The following is a 24930-nucleotide window of genomic DNA, read 5'->3' on the forward strand; positions in this document are numbered from 1 at the left end:
CAAGCAGGTGCAAAGGTCCGGGTTTTTAACAAGGCAAGAGTCTTTTTTTCTTATTTTACACAGCAAGATGTGGTTTGAGTTTGACACTTGTGCCGTGGCGAATGAATCTCAGTGTTGATTGCCAGTCTGAGTGCTTTCTTAAGAGACTCTTTCAAATTCAAATGTGAAACGCAGAATATAAAAGTTGCTTTAAGCATCTGGCTGAAATAGTAAAGATGTAGAAATTAATTATGAAAAGCCGTGCTGTTTGATTCACACACATAACTATGGACATTTTTAGGATATTTTCTTTGAAAATATAGAAAATTTTAAACACAGCCGTATTTATTCGCTGTAAAAAATGGAGGACTTCAAACTGACGTATTTTATTATTACAAAAACTTTTGAGCAGCCCCCAGATACAGTTAAACAAAGGGTTTGGCTGCAAAAGTGTATAAAAAAAATAAATAAACCAACCATAGTGTCTTTAAAACCCTTTTGCTTTCCATTACTAATACAAAAAAAATCACTTTTGAATAAAAGGTTGAATTCTTTTACTGCATCATGTACAATACTGTGATGCATTACACACACACAAAAAACATAGCATTCGCTCTTTCTTCAGTCTACTAAATTCTTGAACTTTTTTTGGGACAACTTAATTGTTTTATTTCCAATCCAATAAAGTTTGTAAAAACCTATAGGTTAACTTAATTTCTTCATGTTGTCTCAATACAAATCGGTTGTGTCAAATACAGTGTTTTTTTTACAGCGTGGTTACAACAAAACAGAGGATCTTGCTCACAGATCAGGTTTATAACCAAGCGGCAACATCCCGCTCTCCCTCATGAAGCTAATACGGAAGTAACTGAAAATGTAATTCATCGAAATTCCACTAGGTCTTGCTCCATGATAGAGCACATTTGTATTGACCCCAATGTTAAAATGGTCAACTTTAGAGCAGAAAAAAGGTGCTTACAGCCTTGTACAAAGACCGATTTTGGTTCATATAGCAAATATTACTCTTTATAACAACTGAATATTTTTGGGGGTAATTTTTTTTTATAACTCATCTGTTTTGTTTATGTTAAGTTATATTAAGTCTGCATAATTTAGGGGCATGGCCACTTGAGTGAGAGCTAGGTTTCGCTGGCCACCTCTACTTCACCTCAGCTAATTCCGGCTGATTAGCTGCTGAACTCGGCATATATATTATATTTTTGTTTTGTTTTTTATGTGGCTTTACACAGTCAACTGCTTTTTAGGATTATTTCCAACAATTATTAGACAATACGGCATGCTGTGCACTTAACTGTGCTCACAAACCATTCAAGTGGCCTCCATTTCCCAGGTGAGTGAAATTATATACCTGTATACTATCTCTATAAATCTGTTTGTTTTATTTAAGATAATTTATCATTTATAATTTTCTTTAGAACTGTAATGCACTCCCGAATCTGACAGATTGATTAGCTGTAGGCTCTAGAACAGCCGTCTGAAGCGTTGTCAAACAGTGTTATGTCTGGATTTCATAGATAGCCTTGAATTTACTAACACAGACTATATTTAAAGTACTTGGAAGTAATTCACGTTTTGCTCCTGTAGAAAAACGTCATAAGAGCAATGCTTAGTGACTCAATGTATTACAACAAGGTTTTTAAAATTGATATAGTACACAACCAAGCATGTGGTCAGAACACAAACACGTCGCAGGTAATTAAGTATTAAGCGTTTCTCCCAAAAAAAAGCTTGTTTAAGCTTTGCCTCTTTGCCCTTTTTTGATAACCCCCGGTTGGCGTGATGACGTGCCAACAAAATGGCAATGGTTGGCCACGCCTACTTGTAGCTTCATTTGCGCTCTTCAGAAACCTATGGGTGACATCACAGATACTGCGTCCATATCTTTCAGTCTATGATTAGAACACTGAACAGAAATTAAAATAAAACTACAAAATAAAATTTACTTTGCAACATCCAGTAACTTGAGAAAAGTTAACCACATAAAAGCCAAAGCAAAGCACACACTATATATAATTACAAGATACGGTCAAAAACTCTCATAAAGACACTCCTAAACCTTGTGGAAAACCTTCCCAGAAGACTTCCAGAAGCCGTTATAGCTGCAGAAGGTGGGCCAACTCCATATTAAACCCTATGCATTAAGATTGGGATGCCATTAAAGTTCATATGCATATAAAGGTGGATTTATATAATAAATTCTGTATTTATTACACAATTGCCTGCTGCAGTGCTCGTCTCTGTCAAGCAGAATCCAATAACACATATTACCAAGACAGCAAATAATAAGGAGAGCATGTCTGAATCTCTCCGTAACAGATGCAACCTGATTCAAATAAACACAATAAATGTGGACCGACTGTGACATCGGATCGACTCTGTGGGTCTTACACAACCCAATTTGTCTCCACTATAAAACAGAAGAGTACAAATTGTTGTAAAAATGGTTGAGTGAGCGTCTGGTGGAGGCAGATGGGCTTTTATTATATGTCTGGGTCTTTGGAGGCCGGCCTGCAGCGCACCATCACCAATAAGCCAAACGGGCCACTCGTCTTCTTCCACTCCCAGAGGAAGGAAAAACATTTTTTTTTTAGGTGAGGTTTGTGCCAGAGGCAATAAATGGTATGCCGCAGACGGACCACAGAGCGAGGCTTATGCCCAGAGCTGGAATGAGTTTATAGACATGCTCTAAAGTCAGCGCTGCAGTGTGTGGTATTACAAACACATGGACTACACCTTGCACATATTTAAGTTCGCCTCATGTAACATCTTGATTGAGTAGGTAACCTTTTGTTACATTAAGGCGGGAATGGAAACATTATGTTAACTTGATCAACTAGAGGACATAACAAGTTGACATAACTTCCAAGTAAGTAATCAACTGAGGAGGAATGTCTTCAACCACATAGCAAAATTTCTCTGGCCAGCTCTGGCCCACACAATAGACTTTGCTTGGTCTACATGTTGCATTGAATTATGGCACTTAATGAAAGTTAGTTCCAGTTATTTTGCAACATACAGGAAACAATATATTAATAATTCAAATGACTGAATCTCGATTATTTTCTGGAGTAAAATTAAGGCATCAGAAGATGTAAAATATGAAGGTGGAAATGACTTGCCAAACTTACGTGGCCCACATCCGAGCATAATACTACATTTGACATCTGGTCCAAGCCTTGTGTGCCGCCTTGAAGACGATGTGAACTCTGCCAAACCTGGGCCAAGTTTGACCCACTTGCTGGATGAATGTCTGCTGTGCCAACCTTGTACAAAAATCTGTCCCAGAATTCCTTGCTACCTGAGAACCCTCGTTCCTCAAAGGAGGGAATAGAGACGTTATGTCAACTTGATCAACCAGGGCACATAACAACTTGACATAACTTGAAATAATTAATCTTGGTAGGTAAAACCACATAGTAAAATTTCTCTGGCCAGCTCTGGCCCACACAATAGGCTTTTGCTTGGCCTTGTCGCAGTGAATTACATGACGGGACCAAGTCTGACTACTACACAAGGGCCAAACATGGACCGTATCTAGGCCATTTCTAGGTAAATAACCCACATTTGGGCCTGGACTGGGCTAGATATGGTCCCTGCTTGGCCATTTTCTGGAATCCAGACTCGGTGTGACATGAAATTGATAAACTCATGAAGCATTGAAATATTTCTTTACTCAAAAAGTAGTTTAAATGCGGGTCAAGACAGGCCAAACTTACATGGCCCACATTGTAATTTTTAACGTCTGGGCATAATACTACTACTGTCTTGTATGCCGCCATGAAGACCTCTGCCAAACCCAAGCCGTATTTGACCCACATGCCGGATAAAGGCCTGCTATGCTGACTTTCTGCCAAATTTGGCCCAGAATAATTTACTACCTGGGAACGCTCATTCCCCAAAAGAGGGAATAGAGACCTTATGTCAACTTAATCAACTAGGGGACATAACAAGTTGACATAAGCAATCAACCAAGGGGGATGCTTGGTTACATAGGTAACCCACATAGTAACACTGCTCTGGCCATCTCTGGCACACACAATAGGCTTTTGCTTGGCATTGTCACAGAGAATTACATGACTAGACCAAGTCTGGCTCCCAGACAAGAGCCAAACATGGACCATATCTAGGCCAAGTCTAACCTACAACTCGCCCTGGGCTGGGCTATATATGGTGCCTTTTGGCTATTTTTTAGAAGCCAGAGTCGGTATATCATGAAATTGATACACTCATGAAGCATTGTGTTTTAGTCAGGCTATGGTCGTGCTTTTTTTTGAAGCAACCTAATTGGCAGATTTATTTTATTTTTTTATGAACAGATTGGTTAATAAAATATATGTAATGTTGGTTAATTCTTGTCATTTTGCAACATACAGGAAACAATAGATTAATAATTTAAATAATTTCATCTTGATTATTTCCTGGATTAAAATTAAGGCATCAGAAGATACAAACATAAAGATGGAAATGACATTGTGTATTAAAATATTTCTTTACTCAAAAAGTAATTTAAATGTGGGTGACACTTTCGTGGCCCACATTGCATATTTTAACGTCTGGGCATAATACTACATTTGACATCTGGCCCATGTCTTGTGTGCCACCTTGAAGACAGTGCCACCTCTGCCAAATCTGAGCAATATTTGACCTACATGCCGGATGAATGCCTGCTATGCCAACTTTGTGCCAAATCTGGCCCAGAATTCTTTACTACCTGGGAACCCTCGTTACCCCACAGGAGAGAATAGAGACATTGGGCTCTATTTTGACCGTCCATGCGCAGAGCGCAAAACGCAGGGCGCAAACGCTTTCAGGGCATGTCAGAATGCGTTTTTGCTAATTTTAGGACGGGAAAACCTGCTTTGCGCCATGGCGCATGGTCTAAAAGAGTTGAGTTTATTTTCTTAATGAGTTATAGGTGTGTTTTGAGAATAAACCAATCAGAGTCTCATCTCCCATTCCCTTTAAGAGCCAGCTGCGTTGCACCACAAGCGCATTCGCTATTTACAGGACACAAAGTAAGTCTAAGTGGAAAAAAATGACCATTTCACAAGCAAACAGTTAACAGTTAACAATTTTTTTTAACAGAAAACTGTTAAACAGAGCATCTACTGCGTGAGAATGAGAGATAATGGATCTACTTTCACATTCGCTCTTGGATAGGGAAATCTTTACGCACAGACATCAATTAGTCTATAAATAAATACTTTTGTTTGTTAAGCGCAAATTTTTGTTTCAAAACTATTTCTAAATTCAGTTCTAATTTCCAGCAAACGAATAAATGAACAATAATAACAAAGTGTGCTCAAAAACCTGAGTTATATCCTAAAACAAATGCTGCGCCCCATATGGTCTAAAACCTGACAGGTGGGCAAATCTAAGCTTGTTTTTAATAAAACAAATATAAATATGGATATAATAAATAATACTGCTAATAATAATAACATTATACAAAAGCAAATTGTTATGAATGAACTGAAAAAGCCTCCCGAGATGAAGAAGACATAAAAGCAGTGATTTTTCATTTTTATGTAGGCTAGAAAATAATATGTTTTGTAATATTTTAATCCTTTATATTTATATCCTATATCTTTTCTTATTATATCCTATATATATCCTTAATATTTGAATTTTTACATATGTAAAGATATTTGCCTATTGCTCTCTTGTGCGTATTAAGCAGTGCGTAAGCGAGGCGCAACTCTGCACCGGAGTTTAGACCGGGTTAGTTTTGGTCTAATGAAAAATCTATTATAGTTTCTCAAAATAGCAATGTGACAGCGGTCGGCCTCAGAATGCCACCCTTTTTAGACCAGAACGCCTATGGGCGCACAAATGAGCGCTAATGCATTTGCTATTTAAACAGCGTAGCGCAACGCCTCAAAACGACTCTTGCGCCAAGCTGAAACTACCAAAAGACTATTGCGCCGCGTCTTGCGCCACATTGCGCAGGGTATATGATAGGGCCCATTATGTCAACTTAATCAACTAAAAGACATAGCAAGTTGACATAACTGGAAGTGATTGACTTATGGTGAAGCATTTTGTCTTACAGAGGTCATGTTATGTTTTTTCACAATATATAAGTCTTATTTATAAATGTGGCATATTCACAAAGTGGGTGGATGTGTGTATACGTCAAATCCACATGCAAAAGTTGTAATCTATAAAAACCATCTTGACATTAGAATGTGTGGAGCTGAATGTAAACTTCAAGCAAATGTATTTAACCTAAATATTCCCTTAATTGAACCCCTTTAAATCATCATATGAGTCATAATCATTAATACATTAATTAACATGTATTTTGGTGTTTGTTCACTTTTAGGAAGAAACTTTTATAAATCAAATGCCAGATGTCCAATGAAAGTTATGTGTGAAATTTCTGAGATCATTTATTATACCATGCTTTAAATGGCCCTAAGTAAAGATACTTTTTAGAAAAATATATACATTTCTCTTCAAATGCTAATGAGCTGCTTCTCCCCACCCACTTTTAGAAGAGGGTGGAGCCTTTACAGTTCCTGCCTCAGACACTACTGCAACAACAAACAAAAAGCACAATGTTTGCTACGATTATGGAACAAATCAAGTGCATCAGTGTACAGATCAATGAAACAGTGTCTCTTGCATATGAAGACTGCACGCTACTAACAAAACTCAACCATGCTCTGCCCTTCTCAGGTAAAATGATTTTCAAATACTCAAACAAAATTTTAAAGGAAATGTTAATGAAATTACCATATATAGTTATTTGCCCGATAAAGAGTTAAAGCATAACAGGACTGCTTTAAATCTATTTTAAACCATGCTTTGGTGAAGCAAAGCTGATATTCCCAGACTATGCATCTTGAGGTATATTTCCAAACCTATGTTTCTACTCACTTCGCTCACTACAACCCAACCCTGTTGAAGTTAATCAATCGTTTTTTACTTGCTGTAAGTAACTTTGACATGTAATCAGATTTTTGCCCAAAGGCACAACAATCCTCAACCAGTTATTTCTGAATCCATTTGCTGACTTTCAGTTGTTGGACTTTTACAAACTGAGGAACTTTCAGTAAACAAATATTCATACTGTATCTTACTTAAATCAATAGTTTGTCTTCACCTACATTATCGATGTTTATATGTACAGTATATCAGCCTTAGCCTCATGATTCATTAATAGGCTAACATTATTGCTGAACCATTTGACCTGAATTATTTAGGAGTGTTTCTTCAAATGTAACAATTACATTCATGTTATTTTTTTTATCACAACTTTATATTATGTTTCGCTTAAGCTTTTAAAGAAACTTAAGATAAAGTTTTTCTTTGACTGATTAATAAAAATCCCCTTTTATGTATGGTAAATTGTAATTATGAATTTCATGCTTTGGATACAGTATATAGTCATATTTGAAGGTTTAAAATTTGGAACAAAGGTAAAGCAATACATCATTAGTATGTACTGTATATGATCATTTTAAAATATTGGAACTACCTCAATGCTAGTTGTGTGAAAATAATTGATAAATACTAACGTTTGAATAATTAAATTAATTCCTTATATATATATATATATATATATATATATATATATATATATATATATATATATATATATATATATATATATATATATATATATATATATATATATATATATATATATATATATATAGCACTTTTCTGGACACTCAAGGAGATTTACACATTTTTTGATATGGGGATGGTTAGGAAGCCATGATGGACAGAGGCCAGTGGGCAAATCAAGTCAGGGGTTAAACCCCTTCTATTTTTCAAAGAATGTCCTGGGATTTTTAACAATCCTCAGGACCTCGGTTTAACGTCTCACTGAGCAGTATAGAGACCCCATCAATATATTGAGGCATTAGGACCAGCTGGTCTCACTTACACCACTTGCGGCAGCAACCTATAGCTTTCCCATGTGGTGTCCCATCCAGGTACTGACCGGGTGCAGCCCTGCTTAGCTTCAGTGGGCGACCAAGGGCTTAAAATGTTTGAGGTTAAAAGAAAATACTGTATTTTTATGTCTCTTACTCTCACCATGACTACATTTCCTAAATGTATTAAATAAAACCTTGGACTGGACACCAACTATTAATATATTAGTGTTTTATTATACAATAAAATGAACTGAATATTCTCTTACATAACTTTCCTTTTATTAAAAGCAGAACTTTTAGACTTTAGAGTCACATAATTCACTGATTTGGTGCTCATGAAATGTTTCGGTTTCATAACACAATTACTGTATAATAGCCTCAAAGCAATCATGTTTATGACAGATTTATGACAAGTTATGCTGTCTTGCTAACAAGCTATGTTGTCTAAAACATTCATTTATTTCTTTCATTTTCTTGTCGGCTTAGTCCCTTTATTAATCCGGGATCGCCACAGCGGAATGAACCGCCAACTTATCCAGCAAGTTTTTACGCACCGGATGCCCTTCCAGCCGCAACCCATCTCTGGGAAACATCCACACACACATTCACACACACACTCATACACTACGGACAATTTCGCCTACTCAATTCACCTGTACCACATGTCTTTGGACTGTGGGGAAAACCACTGTCAGGCTATGGGCTAATGGGTTTGAATATGAAAATTAGCAAAAGATAATAGCGAGATGCTAATGGTCTAATCCGATTCAATGATCTATATAAAGCTAAGCCAAAAGTGCTCCCGTTTGACACAAAAACTGCCTGAATGGATTCAAAAATCCAAAAACAAAGCTGCAAAATGAGCCTAAAGAGTTGTCATAAGCATATATTAAATCCTATTCATATTCATGACATATCATGTCATGATTATAAACATTTTATGAACACCCCTTCAAGTCAAGTTTTACCAAAGTTTCTCATTATGATAAATATTACACTGCACAGTGGAAACATTGCTTTCAAGCTCTAAATTTGTCTTCATCTCCTGCCAACCTTTCATTGCATTTGGTGTCCACATAATTTGTATCAGGTACACGAAGAGTCAAGCTTTGAAAAGGAAAATTATAAAAAAAAATTTGAGTAAAATGCTAATGGTCTAATCCAATTTAATAATCTATGCTAAGCTAAGCTAAAAGTGCTCTCGTCTGACCCTAAAACTGTCTGAATGGATTTAAAAGTGTTAAAACACAACTCTTGGGAAGCTGTAAAATGAGCCTAAAGAGTTGTCATAAGCATGCACAAAATCTTAAATACATATTTATGACATATCATGTCTTGATTATAAAAGTTTTATGAACACCCCTTCAAGTAAAGTGTCACCAAAGTTTCTCATTATGATAAATATTGCACTGCAAATCTTGCTTTTATGCTCTAAATTTGTCTTCATCTCCTGCCAACCTTTCATTGCATAGGGCGTCTACATGCCAGCCGAATCTCCTCCATATTTAGTATTGATTGGTCTAATCGGTTCCGGATGAGACCGTGACATTGACTCTGACATTTCAATGCAATTGTTCTCTGACCTTTACACAAATCAAAGAACACACCGTCCTGCAAAAAAAAAAAAAAAAAAAAAGAGACAAACGTACATTTTCTACATGATCGGATGTTGGGATCTTTGTAGATGCATACCTAAGAAAGACACGCAGACTTTGCAGAAGGTGTTAAACTGGAACTTGTTTGCGGCCTCCAGCAGGGTTTTGGCGTTGGCCGAGTGGATGACCAGAGAGCCAGTGTAGACGAACTCAAGCAGCAGCTCCAGCACGTCCGCACTGATGTTGGTCATGTTGAGCTCCAGCTTCTCACCACTGCCCGTCTCTCTTGAAGACCTGACAGAGGACACAGAGACCAACGACAAACACACAAACACAGGCATCATGACCAACAGGAAAGCAGATAATTCAACCAAAATTAAAAGTAAGTGCTTTGAAGTAAGTAGGGTGTTTACAGTTAAAGTCAGAATTATTAGCCCTCCTATGAGATTTTCATTCATTTTAAAATTATTTCCCAAATTATGTTTAATGGAGTTTAAAGGATATTTAAAGGGTTTTTATTTTAACACATTTTTATGCGTAATAGATCTTATAACCAATTTCTTTTGTCTTAAAGTGCAGTTTAAATGTTTAACTAGGTTAAATAGGTTACTTAGGCAAGTTAGGTTAGCCAATAAACACACAATTGTTACTATTATTAAAATAGTTTTCAGCAGCATGGACCATGCCACACTTTGAGCTAGACTTTAGTGTAGGGATGTAGGGATGTAAAGGGGTGGGAAGGGAACAGTGGGATGAAGGGTAACAGAAGTAGGAGAATAAATAGTGAACAGGTAGGTAGGTTGATTAGGAGTCCTACGATGATACCCAGAGACTATCATACATCCTTCGCAATAAGGTGCAAGACGTGTTTGGCGTGATTTGATGCTTTTTTCAGACCAGTGCAACTCTAATTTTCCTGTTATGCATCACGTTGTTTAAATAGCAAATCCATTTGCACCACTTTGTGGACTCATGGGTATTTTGGTCTAAAAAAAAAAGATCTGTTAAGGTGCATTCCTGACGTGTTGCTATTTTCAAGAGCTGAAATAGATTGCGCCATTGACCAGCTGAAGGTAGGTCTAAAGCTCAGCACAGAGCGTGTTTGTTATACGCCTATACGAGCCTTTAACGCTTACAAATTGATTAATATACACATAATGTACAGCAATAAACAAATATCTTTTTATATGAAAACAAATTAAAGAATTGAAATGGTATTAATTTTCTATATAAATATAAAAACCACTGCCTCCATGCCTTTATGTCGGGGGGCTTTTTTTTTTAAAAAGAATATGATGTGTGTTTGGACATAACTCTTTGCAATTATTGGACTGAACTTAGAAACTGTTTTAAAACAAATGTTTGCGCTTAACAAATGAAATTAACTATGTAGGTTAATGGATGTCTTCAGTGGAGTGAGTAAAACACTGTTTCCTTATCAACGAAAGTAAAGGAGTAAAGAGTAAAAAGTAAAGTAAAGATAAAGTAAATAGAAAAGAGAAAGTAAAGAGGCAGAATGGAGGAGGCTCGTTCTTTACCCTTGTGCTGCAGATGGTCTGTTTAACTGTTTTCTCGCTAGTGCAGCGTTCAGTTTACTCACAAAGTCCACTATGTATCTAGCACATTCACCATGGCGTGACGCAACTCACTCTTAGGGTGCTTTCACACCTACACTGTTTTGGAACCTGTCTCGTTTGCCCAGTTAGCGCGGTTCGTTTGGCATATGTGAAACCACTAATCGCTCCAAGATCGCCTGAATGAGGTGGTCTCAGCTCAATTGAAACAAACTCTGGAGCGGATCGATTGCAGTGACAAAGCGATACGATCCGAGCGCGGTTATATCACTGTGTTTTATGGATATGTAATAGGCATACGGCTATATGAAGAGAGAATTATGAGTAGGGTGGGAAGTTTCGCGGGTCTCCAGATTCCCGCAAACGAGTGATAATCTCCCGGTAATCTCGCGTCTCCCTCCCGGTCCTCAAATCCCTCCCCACTGCATCTCTCCTCGCTCTTCAGACACGTCGCGCGCACCTTGTCAAAAACCACCAAACCTCTCCTGACAGCTGAACGGGACTCTGCAAAACAAACTCTGACACTCTGACCAATGTGAGGAGAGTTTACTCACACGTGACTTGTTTTAGTTCTTTTAGTCCGTTTAGAAACTTTGTGTGAAAGTGTGAAAGTGAACCGCTCCAAGAGCAAAGAGCAACAATGTAACATTTGTAATCTCTGTTTCGGAACAACTGAATCGATTCACAAGTGTGAAAGCACCCTTAAAGGGAATGTGAGATAAGACTCTAGTTAATTTAATGCACGTTATGCTCAAAACGCACCCATAACTCATTAAGAGAATAAGCACAACCCTGTTAGACCATGCGTCGGGGCACAGAGTGTATTTTTCTGTCCTAAAAATAGCAAAAATGGATTCGGACACGACCTTAATGCTTTTGTGCCATGCACTTAAGACTTTGCACCTATCGTTTAAATAGAGCCCTCAGAGTGGGGGTACTTTCTCTGTAATATTTTGCTAGAGTGATTAAGACCCCCCCAATTCAACCTAGGAGAGGAAGAGAGGGTTGTAAGGATTGTCAATGGGAAGCAAGGAAATAGAGGAAGTGAGGGTTTGAGAGAAGGTAGTTCTAGGTGATTGGTTAAGGAGACAAAAAGAGGCACTATGTTAAATAACTATGTATATTTTGCCATTTATTTATATATTTATTTATATATTTATTTATATATATATATATATATATACACACACACACAAAATAGATAAATAAATAGATAAATACATTTTAAAAATTCAAAGGGTGGCTAATAATTCTGACTTCAACTATATATATATAGTCAACCATTCTATATATATATATATATATATATATATATATATATATATATATATTTTTTTTTTTTTTTTTTTTATTTTTTTTTCTGTGTGTGTTTTTATTTTACTTAAAGTAAATATACGCATATTATATGCATAGATATATCTAAATAAACATGAATAATATTTATTTTTCAAGATAAAATACTGCCAGTTACTTTTGTATTTGCCTTTTTCATCACAATTTTAGAGAGGACAAACTGGAGTGAATGTAATAAATGTTATTTCAAAAAACAAAAGGTTAGTAGATTTTTGTGATTACATAAAATGCCTCTGTTAACACACAATATAAGTTGGCAGTAGTTAACACTCTTTCTCTTCAATATACTCTACATAAAAGGCTTCCATTTAGTAGAGCAACCCTAAAGACAAAAACACAAAAGACAGATACGCGTTTTGTTTTTGTTTCTTGGATCTGAAATGAAAGAGTGAAACACTTATGATCAGAACATGCACTGAGGACAAATGCACAAAAAAAATGACAGGGAAAGAAAGACATGGAAAAAGAAAAACTACAATCTGCCTGTCCACATGAAGCCAGCACATTGTCAACTGGCAGAGAGGTGTTTCATTACACTAATAAGATCTCTGCAGCACCCTGAGCACAATGATCATCTCCATAAGTGCATATTAAATACCTGCACAACTGATTTGTTGCAGCAGTAACATTTTGGGTGGATAATTCACCCAAAAAATGAATATTTCTGCCATAATTTACTCACCTGTTACTTGTTCAAAACCTATTTGAGTTTCTTTCCTCTGTTGAACACAAAAGAAGATACTCTGAAAACTTTTGATAGCTGGGGCTTATTGACTACCATAGTTTTTTTTTCCTGCTATAGAAATAAATGTAAATTCAAACATTCTCCAAAATATCTTCTTGCAAGGTCAACAGAAAAGAGGAACTCATAAAGATTTAAAACCAAATGAGAGAGAATAAATGATGAGGTTATTTTCATTATTTGGGTGATTGATCACTTTAATTAAACTGTTCTATTTACGCCACCTACTGGAAGAAAGCAAAATAGAATTTTTATTCAGCCTTTCCACTGTTTTCGATTTCAAATAACCTAATTTTACAAATGTGAAGATAATTTTTTATTTTTTTCTATCTTTATTTTTTATCTTTTTATTCCATGTTTTAAGACAATATAAGCAAATGAAAATGTTTGCAGCATCTACGTGTCAATTTAATTACATGGTTCTATTTACACTACCTACTGGAAGACAGTGAATGAGCATTTTTATTCTGACTTTCCACCATTTTTGTTTTAAGTAGAATTTATTAACCGAATTTTACAAATCTGAAGGAACTTACTGGAAAAAAGTGAATGTGCATTTTTATTCAGCCTTTCCACTGTTCAGGTTTTGAATAAGCAGATTTCATGTAACCTCATTTCACAAATCTGAAGTCAGATAATGTTTTTACCAAATTTTTTGAAATTATATAATCTTTTTTAAATGTTTGCAGCATCTTTGTGTTGAAAGTGAATCATAATTTCATTTCAGGTTTCCTCATATTCCTGAAGAATAATTGTGATAAATAGTTACGTGGATTCCAGTCATACAAATGTAATTATCTGTAAATTATTTGTTTCATGACTTAAATTAACTGGACATGCAATTTTTGTTATTTTGCTAGTGTGCATTGCTGGTCTTAAGCTGAACAATTAATTAATAGTTAATTGCACTGAAAATAGCAATTTGTTTTTTGGTAATCTTTAACCAAAATTTGACCATTTACTTTCTGTTCACTTTCACTCTGGAATGAAAGTCCTTCTCTGATAATGTCAGCTTGACAATTTAGGTGAAACATGCTTAACCATGTCCATAATTATTTATATATACTGCCTGAGAAAAGTCTTGTCATCAATCCCAGTTGTAAGATCAACAAATAATAACTTGACGTTAAACATTATTAAGCATGATGGGGTTAAATGAAGGAGGCATGGAAGATGAATTCAAAAAATCTTGATAAACTCTGGGAGTCCTACAAGAACGCTGTCTATGCCATTCCAGATCACTTTATTAATAAGTTATTTGAGTCATTGCAGAGATGTATGGATGCAGTCCTCCAAGCTCATGGGAGGCATACACAATATTCATTCTTTTTTCAATGCACTATGACTTTATATTCTATACTGTACATTATTTCTGTTAAGTTACAAGACTTTTGTCTAAGCAAATTTAGACTTTACTGTACTAATTAAATCATCAAAAATCAAGGCATGATCATATTTTATTTTGGTTAAAAAAAGTGTAATCTAGAGGCATTTTCTTTTATATAAGTCACTTTGATACCAAATGATCAACTAGAAGTCAAATTATTATTTGTTGTTCTTAAAACTTGGATAGGCATAAAGGCTTTTTATATATAATGATATTTCTATATGACGTATATATACTGTTAAAAGCGGTTAGTTCACTTTGAAAATTGAGTAAAGTTGACTTTACTTTAAAAAGTGAATAAATTCATTGTAAGTTGCAATGGTTAAGTTGACTTAATTATGCACATAATTCATTTATTGAATCATTTTAAGGCAACAAGTTTACTAACTTTTTAAAATAAAGTCAGCTAATCATTTTAAAAGCAATGGGTTTACTCACTTTTTTAAGTTAAGCAAAAATATATATCATTTAAGGCACAATTCAGAATCTTTAAATACATAAACACACTTATATACACTAACAATTGTTAAATAAATAAATAAATAAATAAATAAGGCTCAAGCATTATAAAATGTACACTGTCTTAATATTTATTGTATCCAGTTGTAGTCTAAAAGGCCAGGACTTTCGGAAGATGTTGAAAACCATGTAGAAAGGTGAAAATGTGATGAAATATTCACTTTTGAACACAGCGTCATTCCCAGCTGCTTATTTTTTAGATGGTGTATCATTTGATGTTGTTAAGCATTGCTTCAGTTTACAGACATTTTAAAATCAATTAATTAAAAATCAAGGTATGATCATATTTTATTTTAGTAAAATAAGAGTAATCTAGAGACATTTGCCTTTCATATAAGCCACTTCTGATCCCAAATGATCAACTAGAAGTCACGTTATTATTTGCTGTTCCTAAAACTTGGATAGGTGACAAGACTTTTGTCAAGTCATTATTACACAATATTGAAAACTGTAATATTATATAAAATTGCAATAAAGAAGAAAAATCAAGACCCAAAAATATCAAATATGGTAGAAATTTTGTTCTTTGTAATTTTAATTTCTTGCAAAAGCTCATTTGAATTTATATGCTTTATCTTTCAATTTTTGATGACCAAGTTTTTATTTTATTATCTGTTTAATAAAGCTGTTTTGTTAAAAAAAATATTGGCTATATTCACAGAAAAATTCATAAAAAACCCTCATTTTTGCACTGTACATATTTTTAGTTTGATTTTCATTGCAATGCTCAAGTACAGCTTCAAATTTAAATTAATAATTGTATTATTATTTTTTTAAAAGATGAGAATATGCCTATAAAAGATATAAAAATGGACTTTTCCCATGGACCGCCCATTTTTCTGGGCCAATCTATTTAAAAACCCTAGAATCACCTTTATGTCTACCATTCCTAGATGTCTGCGAGTAAGACTGATCTGCCTGCTCTTGTCTTTCACACGATCACTTGAGATGCAGTAATGTCCAGGGCTGAATGCGGAATGTGAATAATGAGCAGCATCAGGGGTTTTATGCTCCGACTGAAGCGATAATCCTCTGAAGGTCAAGGGCAGGAGGACTGAAATTAACAGGCAAGAAGGAGTCGATTGTGTTTTAGTGAAGATAGCACTCATGTGTCCAGTCACCAGATAAACCAGAGCAAAAGCCCATGAACATGGAAAGGCCATTAGGTGAAAATGAGCTGATCTGAGCTTGCTTTTTCAGCCCAGTAGCAGTAAGTGTCCACTGTTGGGATTATCCACCCTGCAGGTTTTAAACAAAACGTCATTTTGAATTTTCCAGCCAATTTATTGATTAAACTGCAGTGTTTATTAATGCCAGTGTGTTTTCTGTCTTTTAAATATATATAGTATATTACCAATCAAAAGATTGGGGCCGTTTTTTTGTTTGTTTTTGTTTTTGTAAAAAAAAAATTGTTAAATTGTTAAATAATTATTCATTAAATATATATTTATTACTTATGTATGTATGTTCAAATGAAATCATTAATCCAGTCATTGCATCACATAACTATTACGATTAATAGTAATATTAATAATAATAATTTATTATTAAATAATATTATAATAATATTATTTATTAATAATAACAATTAACATTAGAGTGATTTCTGAAGGATTATGTGATTATTCAGCCTTGTTATGATCTTTTATAATTATATATATTTTTAAATAATTTAATTTACCCAAATATATTAACTTCATTCCAAATTAACATGATTTTATCTTTTTTTTTTTTTTTGGTCTTTTTTAATAAAACATTATTTATTTAATGTTTTTTATTTTTATTGAAAGCAGTTTTCAATAATATATATTAATATACAGTTGAACTCAGAATTATTAGCCAATTATTAGCCAACAATTATTATTTGTTCTTTTTTAAATATTTCACAAATGATGTTTACAGAGTAAGGACATTTTCACAGTATGTCTGATAATGTTTTTTTCGTCTGGAGAAAGTTTTGTTTGTTTTATTTTGGCTAAAATAAAAGCAGTTTTTAATTTTTAAAAAATCATATTATGGTCAATATTATTAGTTCCTTCGTTATACAGTAATTTGCCGAAATACTCTTACTGGCCTAGTTAACCTAATTGACCTAGGTAAGCCTTTAAATGTCACTTTAAGCTGTAAAGAAAAAATATCTAGTCAAATATAATTTAAAATATTATTTTGACTAGATTAATCTCCCTTCTTCTTTTAGATCAATTAAGACATTTAGGACCCTATAATACACCCGACGCAATAACGTGCATGATGTGTTTAATGCGATTTGTCGCTATTTTCAGACCAGCGCAACCACAGTTTGTCTTGTTTTACGTTAGCAAATACATTTGCGCCACTTTGTGGACACATAATGTGCTGATCTGAAAAGGAGGTGTGTTAAGGCGCATCGTTGGCATGTTGCTATTTTGAAGAACTGAAATAGACGATGCCAATGACCATCAAAAAGCAGGTCCAAAGTCCAGTGAAGAGCACGTCAGTGCCTATGTGGGTTCAAACACTTACACGTTGCTTAATACACACAGTATGTACAGCAATACACAAATATCTTTACATATGCAAAAAAATAAAGGATTAAAAAGTAGATTCTGACACACCCTTAATGCTTTTATGCTTTGCACTTTAGATTTTGCGCCTAGATTGTTACAAAAGAGCCCATAGTCTTTTCAGGACTAATTTATCTTATTTTTTGGAAACAACTGTTAAATGTTACTGATATTGGTTCCATTTTAAATGCTTATTATTTATTTGTGCATCAAATTGTTTGTACTTTTGATTATATGTTTTTGTTTGCTTAGACTTTAGACTGTGGGAAGTGTTTCAGGTGTTATGTGCTTCCTGTTTATTTGTTTTGTTTAGCATGTTTGGTATGATGTGTTGTACTCTCTTTGATTTATGTACGTCTTAGGGACCCCCTTGAAAATGAGATATCCCAATAAATAAATTAAAACATAAAATAATAATATATACAAACTTTAGGAGAAGTTTTATGGTAACAATTATTGTTTTTATTGTAAATTATTTTATTTTTTTATTTTAATATTTTTTGTATATATTTTTAAATTGAATTGGCCTAAATTATTTAGGCACTGAAGATGAAAAATATTCACCTAGTACAATGAAATAAAAACATATGTATTTAACAATTTTACGCTACATTTGTTCCAACAAATATAAAGGAAAAGCAATAAACTTAGAATTGTTAAGTCTTTTAGATAAAACATGATCATTTAACTTTATATTAATATTTATTAATATTTCTCTGAAAATGTGCATGCTAGCTCTAAAAAAAAAAAAGACTAGTAGCAACAAGTACTACAGTAGTAATACAAAAATAATCCACCATTTTTCTACAAAACTGTTGTTTAGGTGAACATTTTTCCAGCACCGAGCTGTTTTGGGTTCATGAAACTCTAAAATCATGTTTTTAGTCCTGGTGAGTGAAACTGTCTGTAAACTGATGCAATGCATAACAACATCAAGTACTAAATGATACACCATCCAAAATAAGCAGCTGGGAATGACGCTGTGTTCGAAAGTGAATATTTCATCACATTTTCACCTTCTTACATGGTTTTCAACATGTTCCGAAAGTCCTGGCCTTTTAGACTACAACTGGATACAATAAACATTAAGACAGTCCTTGAATAAAAGTGTCAAATTCATAATACTTGAGCCTTATTTATTTATTTAAAAATTGTTAGTGTATATAAGTGTGTTTATGTATGTAAAGCTTCTAGATTATGCCTTAAATTATATATAGTTGAAGTCAGAATTACTAGCCCCCTGAATTATTAGCCCCGCTGTTTATTTTTCCCCCAATTTTAATGTAAAGAATTTTTTCAGCACATTTCTAAACATATTAGTTTTAATAACTCATTTCTAATAACTGATTTATTTTATCTTTGCCATGATGACTGTACATAATATTTTACTAGATATTTTTCAAGACACTTTTATACAGCTTAAAGTGACACTTAAAGGCTTCACTAGGTTAGTTAGGTTAACTAGGCAGGATAGGGTATTTAGGCAAGTTATTGAATAACGATGGTTTGTTCAGTAGAAAGTCGACAAAAATAGCCTCAAAATAGGGCTAATAATTTTGTGCTTAAAATGTTTGTTAAAAAATTAAAAACTGTTTTCATTCTAGCCGAAATAAAACAAAAAAGACTTTATCCAGAATTTGTTTTTTCATCAGACATACTGTGAAAAATTCCTTGCTCTATTAAACATAATTAGGGAAATATTTTTTAAAAAGAAGAAAAAAATTAAAGGTGGATAATAATTCTGCCTTCAACTGTATATTTTTGCTTTACTTAAAGAAGTGTGTAAACCTATTACTTAATTTTAAAGTGATTAGCTGACTTTATTTTAAAAACTTAGTAAACCTGTTGCCTTAAAATGATTAAATAAATGAATTATATGCATAATTAAGTAAACTTAACCATTCCAACTTACAATGGAAATATTCAATTTTAAAGTAAAGTCAACTTGTTGCTTTTAGCTAACTAACCCTTTTAACAGTGTATTTACATCATAAAGAAATATCCTTTTATATAAAAAGTTTTGTCGCCTATCCAATTTTTAAGAACAGCAAATAATAACTTGACTTCTAGTTGATCATTTAGTATCAGAAGTGGCTTATATGAAAGGCAAAGGCCTCAAGATTATGCTTATTTTGCCACAATAAAATATGATCATGCCTTGATTTTTAATGATTATTTAGGACAGTAAGGTCTGACTTTGCTTAGACAAAAGTCTTTTCACTTAACAGAAATAATGTACAGAATAGAATAATTTATACTGTGTATAACTCCCCTGAGCTTGGACGACTGCATCCATATATTTCTGCAATAACTTATTAATAAAGTCATCTGGAATGGCAAAGAAAGCAATCTTGCAGGACTCATAGAGTTCATTAAGATTCTTTAGATTCCATCTTACCCAAACTTGTTCAATAATGTTCATGTCTGTGGACTGGACTGGCCAATCCTGGAGCACCTTGCCCTTTTTTGCTTTCAGGAACTTTGATGTGGAGGCTGAAGTATGAGAAGGAGCGCTATCCCGCTGTAAAATTTGCCCTCTCCTGTGGTTTATAATGTAATGGGCAGCACAAATGTCTCGATACCTCAGGCTATTAATGTTGGCATCCACTCTGCAGATCTCTGGCACGCCCCTATACTGGATGTAACTCCAAACCATGATTTTTCCTTCACCAAGCTTGACTGATTTCAGTGAGAATCTTGAGTCCATGTGGGTTCCAATAGGTCTTCTGCAGTATTTGTAATTATGGGGATGGAGTTCAACAGATGGTTCACGGGGAAAATCTACTTTCTGCCACTTTTCTTAATGATAAACTAGACGACAAGTTATTTTGTGTTGCCCTACAACTGTGATAGATGACAAGACTTTTTTTCAGGTAGTGTATATTTACTCAGCCTTAGATATTTAGACTGACTCAATTTTTAAAAGTAAAGTAACTAACATCTTTTTACAATGTTTACAAAGGCTTAGCTGTCCTTTCAAAATGAAAATAACAATTTAGTCATCATTTACAACCCACATTTTCAACCAGAAATTAGTTTCAAAATTAACTATAAAGCACAAAAAAGAGACTGCCAGCAGAGAAAAAAACTTTGAGACATTTCAAGAAAGTGGATAATGATTTATACTCTAAAGCTTCAAAAAAGCACAATAAAAGGTAACAATTGAACAGTCATATAACAGCTTTGTGAGAGAAACAGACCAAAATGTAGCTTCTCAAAGAGTTCAGTTAAAATCACAACTCAAAATGCGACCGCAAATTAGATTTGAGTTCATAAGCAGCAAAGATTTCGATCTGCTTCTCAGAAAACGATTGTATGGCTTCAGATATATAACAGACGCAGTCAAATGAAGCTGTTTTCAGAGACTGGCAGTTTAAATCATCCACTTTCCCCGCGCCGCAAACAACTCTGCATGCAGAAAACAAGCTTGGACAGCCTGTCGAAAGATCTCCTTTTGTGTTTCCAGACAGAAAGAAAATGTGGGAGTACACAATGACAAAATTTCAGGGCGAATGTTCTAGCACTAGGTGAAAACACCGGTTTTTAAACACAATACTGAGGTAACTTTTGGCAACAGTGATTTTGACGGCACGCGAAACCTGTTGAAGTCTAAGGGAACTACAAAAACACAAACACAAAGTAGAGTAAAGGACAGGGGAGAAGACGTGTGAAGAAGGGATTGACATTAACAACATCGATTAATTTTATATAACAGAACACACTTGGACTTTTTTATGAAGAGGTGTGTGAAAGAGAAATTGACTTTGTAAATACACTGTAAAAGACAAGTATTCATTTTAAAAGTGTGCAAACCTGTTGCCTTAAAAAAACGTTAAGTCGTCTTTACTCAAATTGGAACAGTTGACTTAATTTTCGTTAACTTCATCTAAAGGCAATGGTCTTACTTAATTTAAGTAAAGTCAGCTAATTGATTTCTACAGTGCATCTGTCCATGTGAGAGAATTTTTTTGGAGAGCATTCAAACTCAGAATAAAAAATACTATGATGTATTGATTCATTATATATTTAATACTATGCTAATTAAGCCAAATGAAACATTGTTTGAACATACATCACATTTGACAGTAAAGAGGTAAAGAAAGTTTTGAACACAATATTGTGAATTGTGGATCTTTCACCCCTATTTCACTTTACAAAAATAGTTCAAAAATCACTAATTAATTCCTGAGAAATACAATTGACTGTGTTTAATTACTGAACATTTCTGTGATTTAAATTCTCATTTTCATTGCATTTTCCTGATTTTCCTACATATATGTCCAGATCCAATCACGTGATCAGAAATCGGGCTCGATCACAGGGTTTCAAACTCGAGTCAGACCTTACCTCCCAACCAGGACTCGATTATTTTTTAATACTTGTTCACACAGATTTAACACAGAAACAGCAACGTGTGCGGCATGACATCACTTTTTTTGCAGAGACACTTTTGGTTAAATAGTGGCAAAGTAGAACACAGAAGCAGCCTAAAGGGGAAGCACGAGTATGTCTGCGGTCTGGAGGTATTATAAAGTTGATGACGACAACATTGCCATAGCAAACTGTGAGAAATGTAAACTTGGGATTGCCTAGTAGGTATTTTAAGTTGGGGTACTATTTGTTTTTATGTTACAGTAGATGGTTTTTTATATTTACTGTTGCACTAAAGTGCAAAAGTAAAGAATTTATGCTATTACTTGATTGTTCAAGCTACCTCAAAGAAGTGCTGTATTTGAGTTGTTGAATGTTAAAATAAGGTGAATTAAATAAAAAATAAGCAACATCCTGGATCTGTTTCTGTATTAATTTTTTTTTGTATTATATACAATGTTGTTTTTTTATGTTTAATGGTCCTGAGTGCATTTATGACTGCGTGGAGCACATCATACGACCAAATGCCACATACAGTTGTAGTCAGAAATATCAGTCCCTCTGAATTACTAGCCCCAATTTCCAACGGAGAGAAGATTATTTCAACACATTTCTAAACATAATAGTTTTAATAACTAATTTTTAATAACTGTTTTATTTGATCTTTGCCATGATGATAATGATGATAGTAAATAATATTTGACCAAATAATTTTCAAGACTCTTCTATGCAGCTTAAAGTGACATTTAAAGGCTTAACTAGGTTAATTAGGTTAACTAGGCAGGTTAGGGTAATTAGGCAAGTTATAGTAAAATAACGGTTTGTAGACAGTCAGGGGAAAAAATAGCTTAAAGAAGCTAAAGAAGAAACTGAGCTGGGCTGCGTTTCCCGATAACGATTGATCTTAGCACTTAAGAGCGTTTTCTACGAGTCATTTTGCGAACGTTCGTTATTGTTTCACGTGCGTTTCCCAAAAATGCACTTAACACAATTGCACGTAGCCCAGCTTTAAGTGCAACTTAGGAGTCGCTATCCGTTTGTTAAGTGCTGAAATGTCACGCTATAGAATGGCTCGTTATTGTTGCACATGTTATAGCAATCCATATAATTCTTCTTCTACTTGTGTGAATGTATATTCAACTCGAATAACATAAAAAAAAAATATTTTTGAGCCAGTTTAAAAACATAAATTAACTGGAAATGTCGTACTGTAAAAACACTGTCTTGCTCCAATCTCGCATAAAACTAATTCTAACAGTCCTTGCCGGAAATGACATCAGCATCATTTTCGATATTTATATGAAACCTTAATTAAGTAGAATTATTTATCAATTTCTTTATCAAAAATTGCTTATCTCACATCAAAATAAATAAATAAGTAAATAAATAAATAAATAAATAAGCTCTTACATTTATTTTTGAAAAGTTTAGCCTAATTATTAATTATTATTATTTGTATATTGAATTGTGTAATGTGTAGAAAATATAAATGAATAGAGATATACGTACAAATAATATGAATAATGACTTTGAAGAGAAGTACATTGTAGGTGCAATTTGCCGGTTGTCCAGCAGGTGCCCTCATAACTCTGTCTCCTTACGATGCACTTAAGGCTTTACGATTACTCCAGAGCACTCGTAGATCCACGAAGATTTTCAAGTGCTACTTAAGTTACGATGCTTTTGGGAAACAGACCGTAATATTAAGATCAGTCGTACGATCATTTCTACGAACTTCTTAGGCTTACGATGCTTTTGGGAAACGCAGCCCTGGTCTGGTTTGGCGATCCTAACCCTCTGCATTTATCAGGTTTTGGTGAGCTTTCCACTTATCAAAAACCTGTTGTTAGAAACCTAGGATTTCAATTCGACAGTGATCTGAAATTTAACAAACAAGTAAATACAGTTGTTAAATCCAGTTTTTACCATTTACGACTTGTGGCAAAAGTAAAGTCGTTTCTCTCTTTTAATGACCTTGAGAAGGTGATCCATGCTTTTATTCTGGGAAGACTTGACTATTGTAATTCTCTGTATGTGGGTATTAGTCAAAATGCCCTAAACAGATTGCAATTAGTACAGAATGCAGCTGCGAGACTTCTGACAGGGACTCGCAAGTTTGAGCACATATCCCCAGTTCTTTCCTCTCTGGGCTGGCTGCCTGTTAGGTCGAGAATTGATTTTAAACTATTGATCTTTGTTTTTAAATCCTTAAACAATCTGGCACCATCATACTTATCAGACCTGCTACACGTATACAATCCTGGTAGGTCACTGAGGTCTTCTGATGAATTTATTCTATCTGTACCAAGGTCCCGGTGTAAGCGAAGTGGGGATCGGGCTTTTGCTGTTGTCGCCCCAAAACTCTGGAACGGGCTTCCGCCCCACATCAGACACGCTCCAACTCTACCTGTTTTTAAAAAGCGTTTGAAACACCATCTTTGTTCCTTAGTATTTGAGCCTTTTTAATGTTGAGGGATTTGCCTTATGTTTTAATTGTTATTTATGTGATGTAGATTTCATGTTTAGTATTGATTGTGTTCAGCACTTTGGGCAACGTTGTGTTGTAAAAAATGTGCTATATAAATAAACTAAACTAAACTAAACTGATAATTTTGACCTTGAAATGGTTTATGAAAAATTTAAACCTGCTTATGTTCTAACCGAAATACAACCAATAAGACTTTCTTCAGAAGAAAAAAAATATTATCAAACATACTGTGAAAGTCCCTTTGCTCTGTTAAACATCATTTGGTAAATATTTAAAAAAGAAAAAAAATTCTAAGGGGAGCTAATAATTCTGACTTCAACTGTATATTAATTTAGTTTTGTCTGGCAGCTATATAAATCCTCTAGAAATGTATACATCTTAAATGTTCTACTGCAAATATAAAGTCACCTAAATCTCAGATGTCCTGAGGAATGAGCAAATCGACAGCACATTTTCATTTTTAGATGAA

The 24930-nt window shown here is 34.2% G+C and overlaps 1 protein-coding gene and 1 long non-coding RNA gene across 3 annotated transcripts in view; one reads left to right on the forward strand and one right to left on the reverse strand.

Moving 5' to 3' along the window:
* klhl29 (kelch-like family member 29) overlaps positions 1–24930 on the reverse strand; it is a 611610-nt gene that overhangs the window by 154935 nt on the left and 431745 nt on the right. For both annotated transcript variants that reach the window (XM_087298740.1, XM_087298739.1), the window contains one exon: positions 9582–9778. In XM_087298740.1, the coding sequence (XP_087154866.1) occupies positions 9582–9735 (154 nt within the window). In that variant the 5' untranslated portion in view covers positions 9736–9778. The remainder of the gene's footprint in view (positions 1–9581; positions 9779–24930) is intronic.
* On the forward strand, positions 7703–9533 carry LOC147839461 (uncharacterized). The gene is made up of 2 exons (XR_015519170.1): positions 7703–8845; positions 8914–9533. It is a non-coding gene; the product is annotated as an uncharacterized LOC147839461 (long non-coding RNA).

This window comes from Danio rerio, chromosome 20, assembly GCF_052040795.2.
Source record: "Danio rerio strain M-AB ecotype USA chromosome 20, GRCz13ab, whole genome shotgun sequence".
Taxonomy (NCBI): domain Eukaryota; kingdom Metazoa; phylum Chordata; class Actinopteri; order Cypriniformes; family Danionidae; genus Danio; species Danio rerio.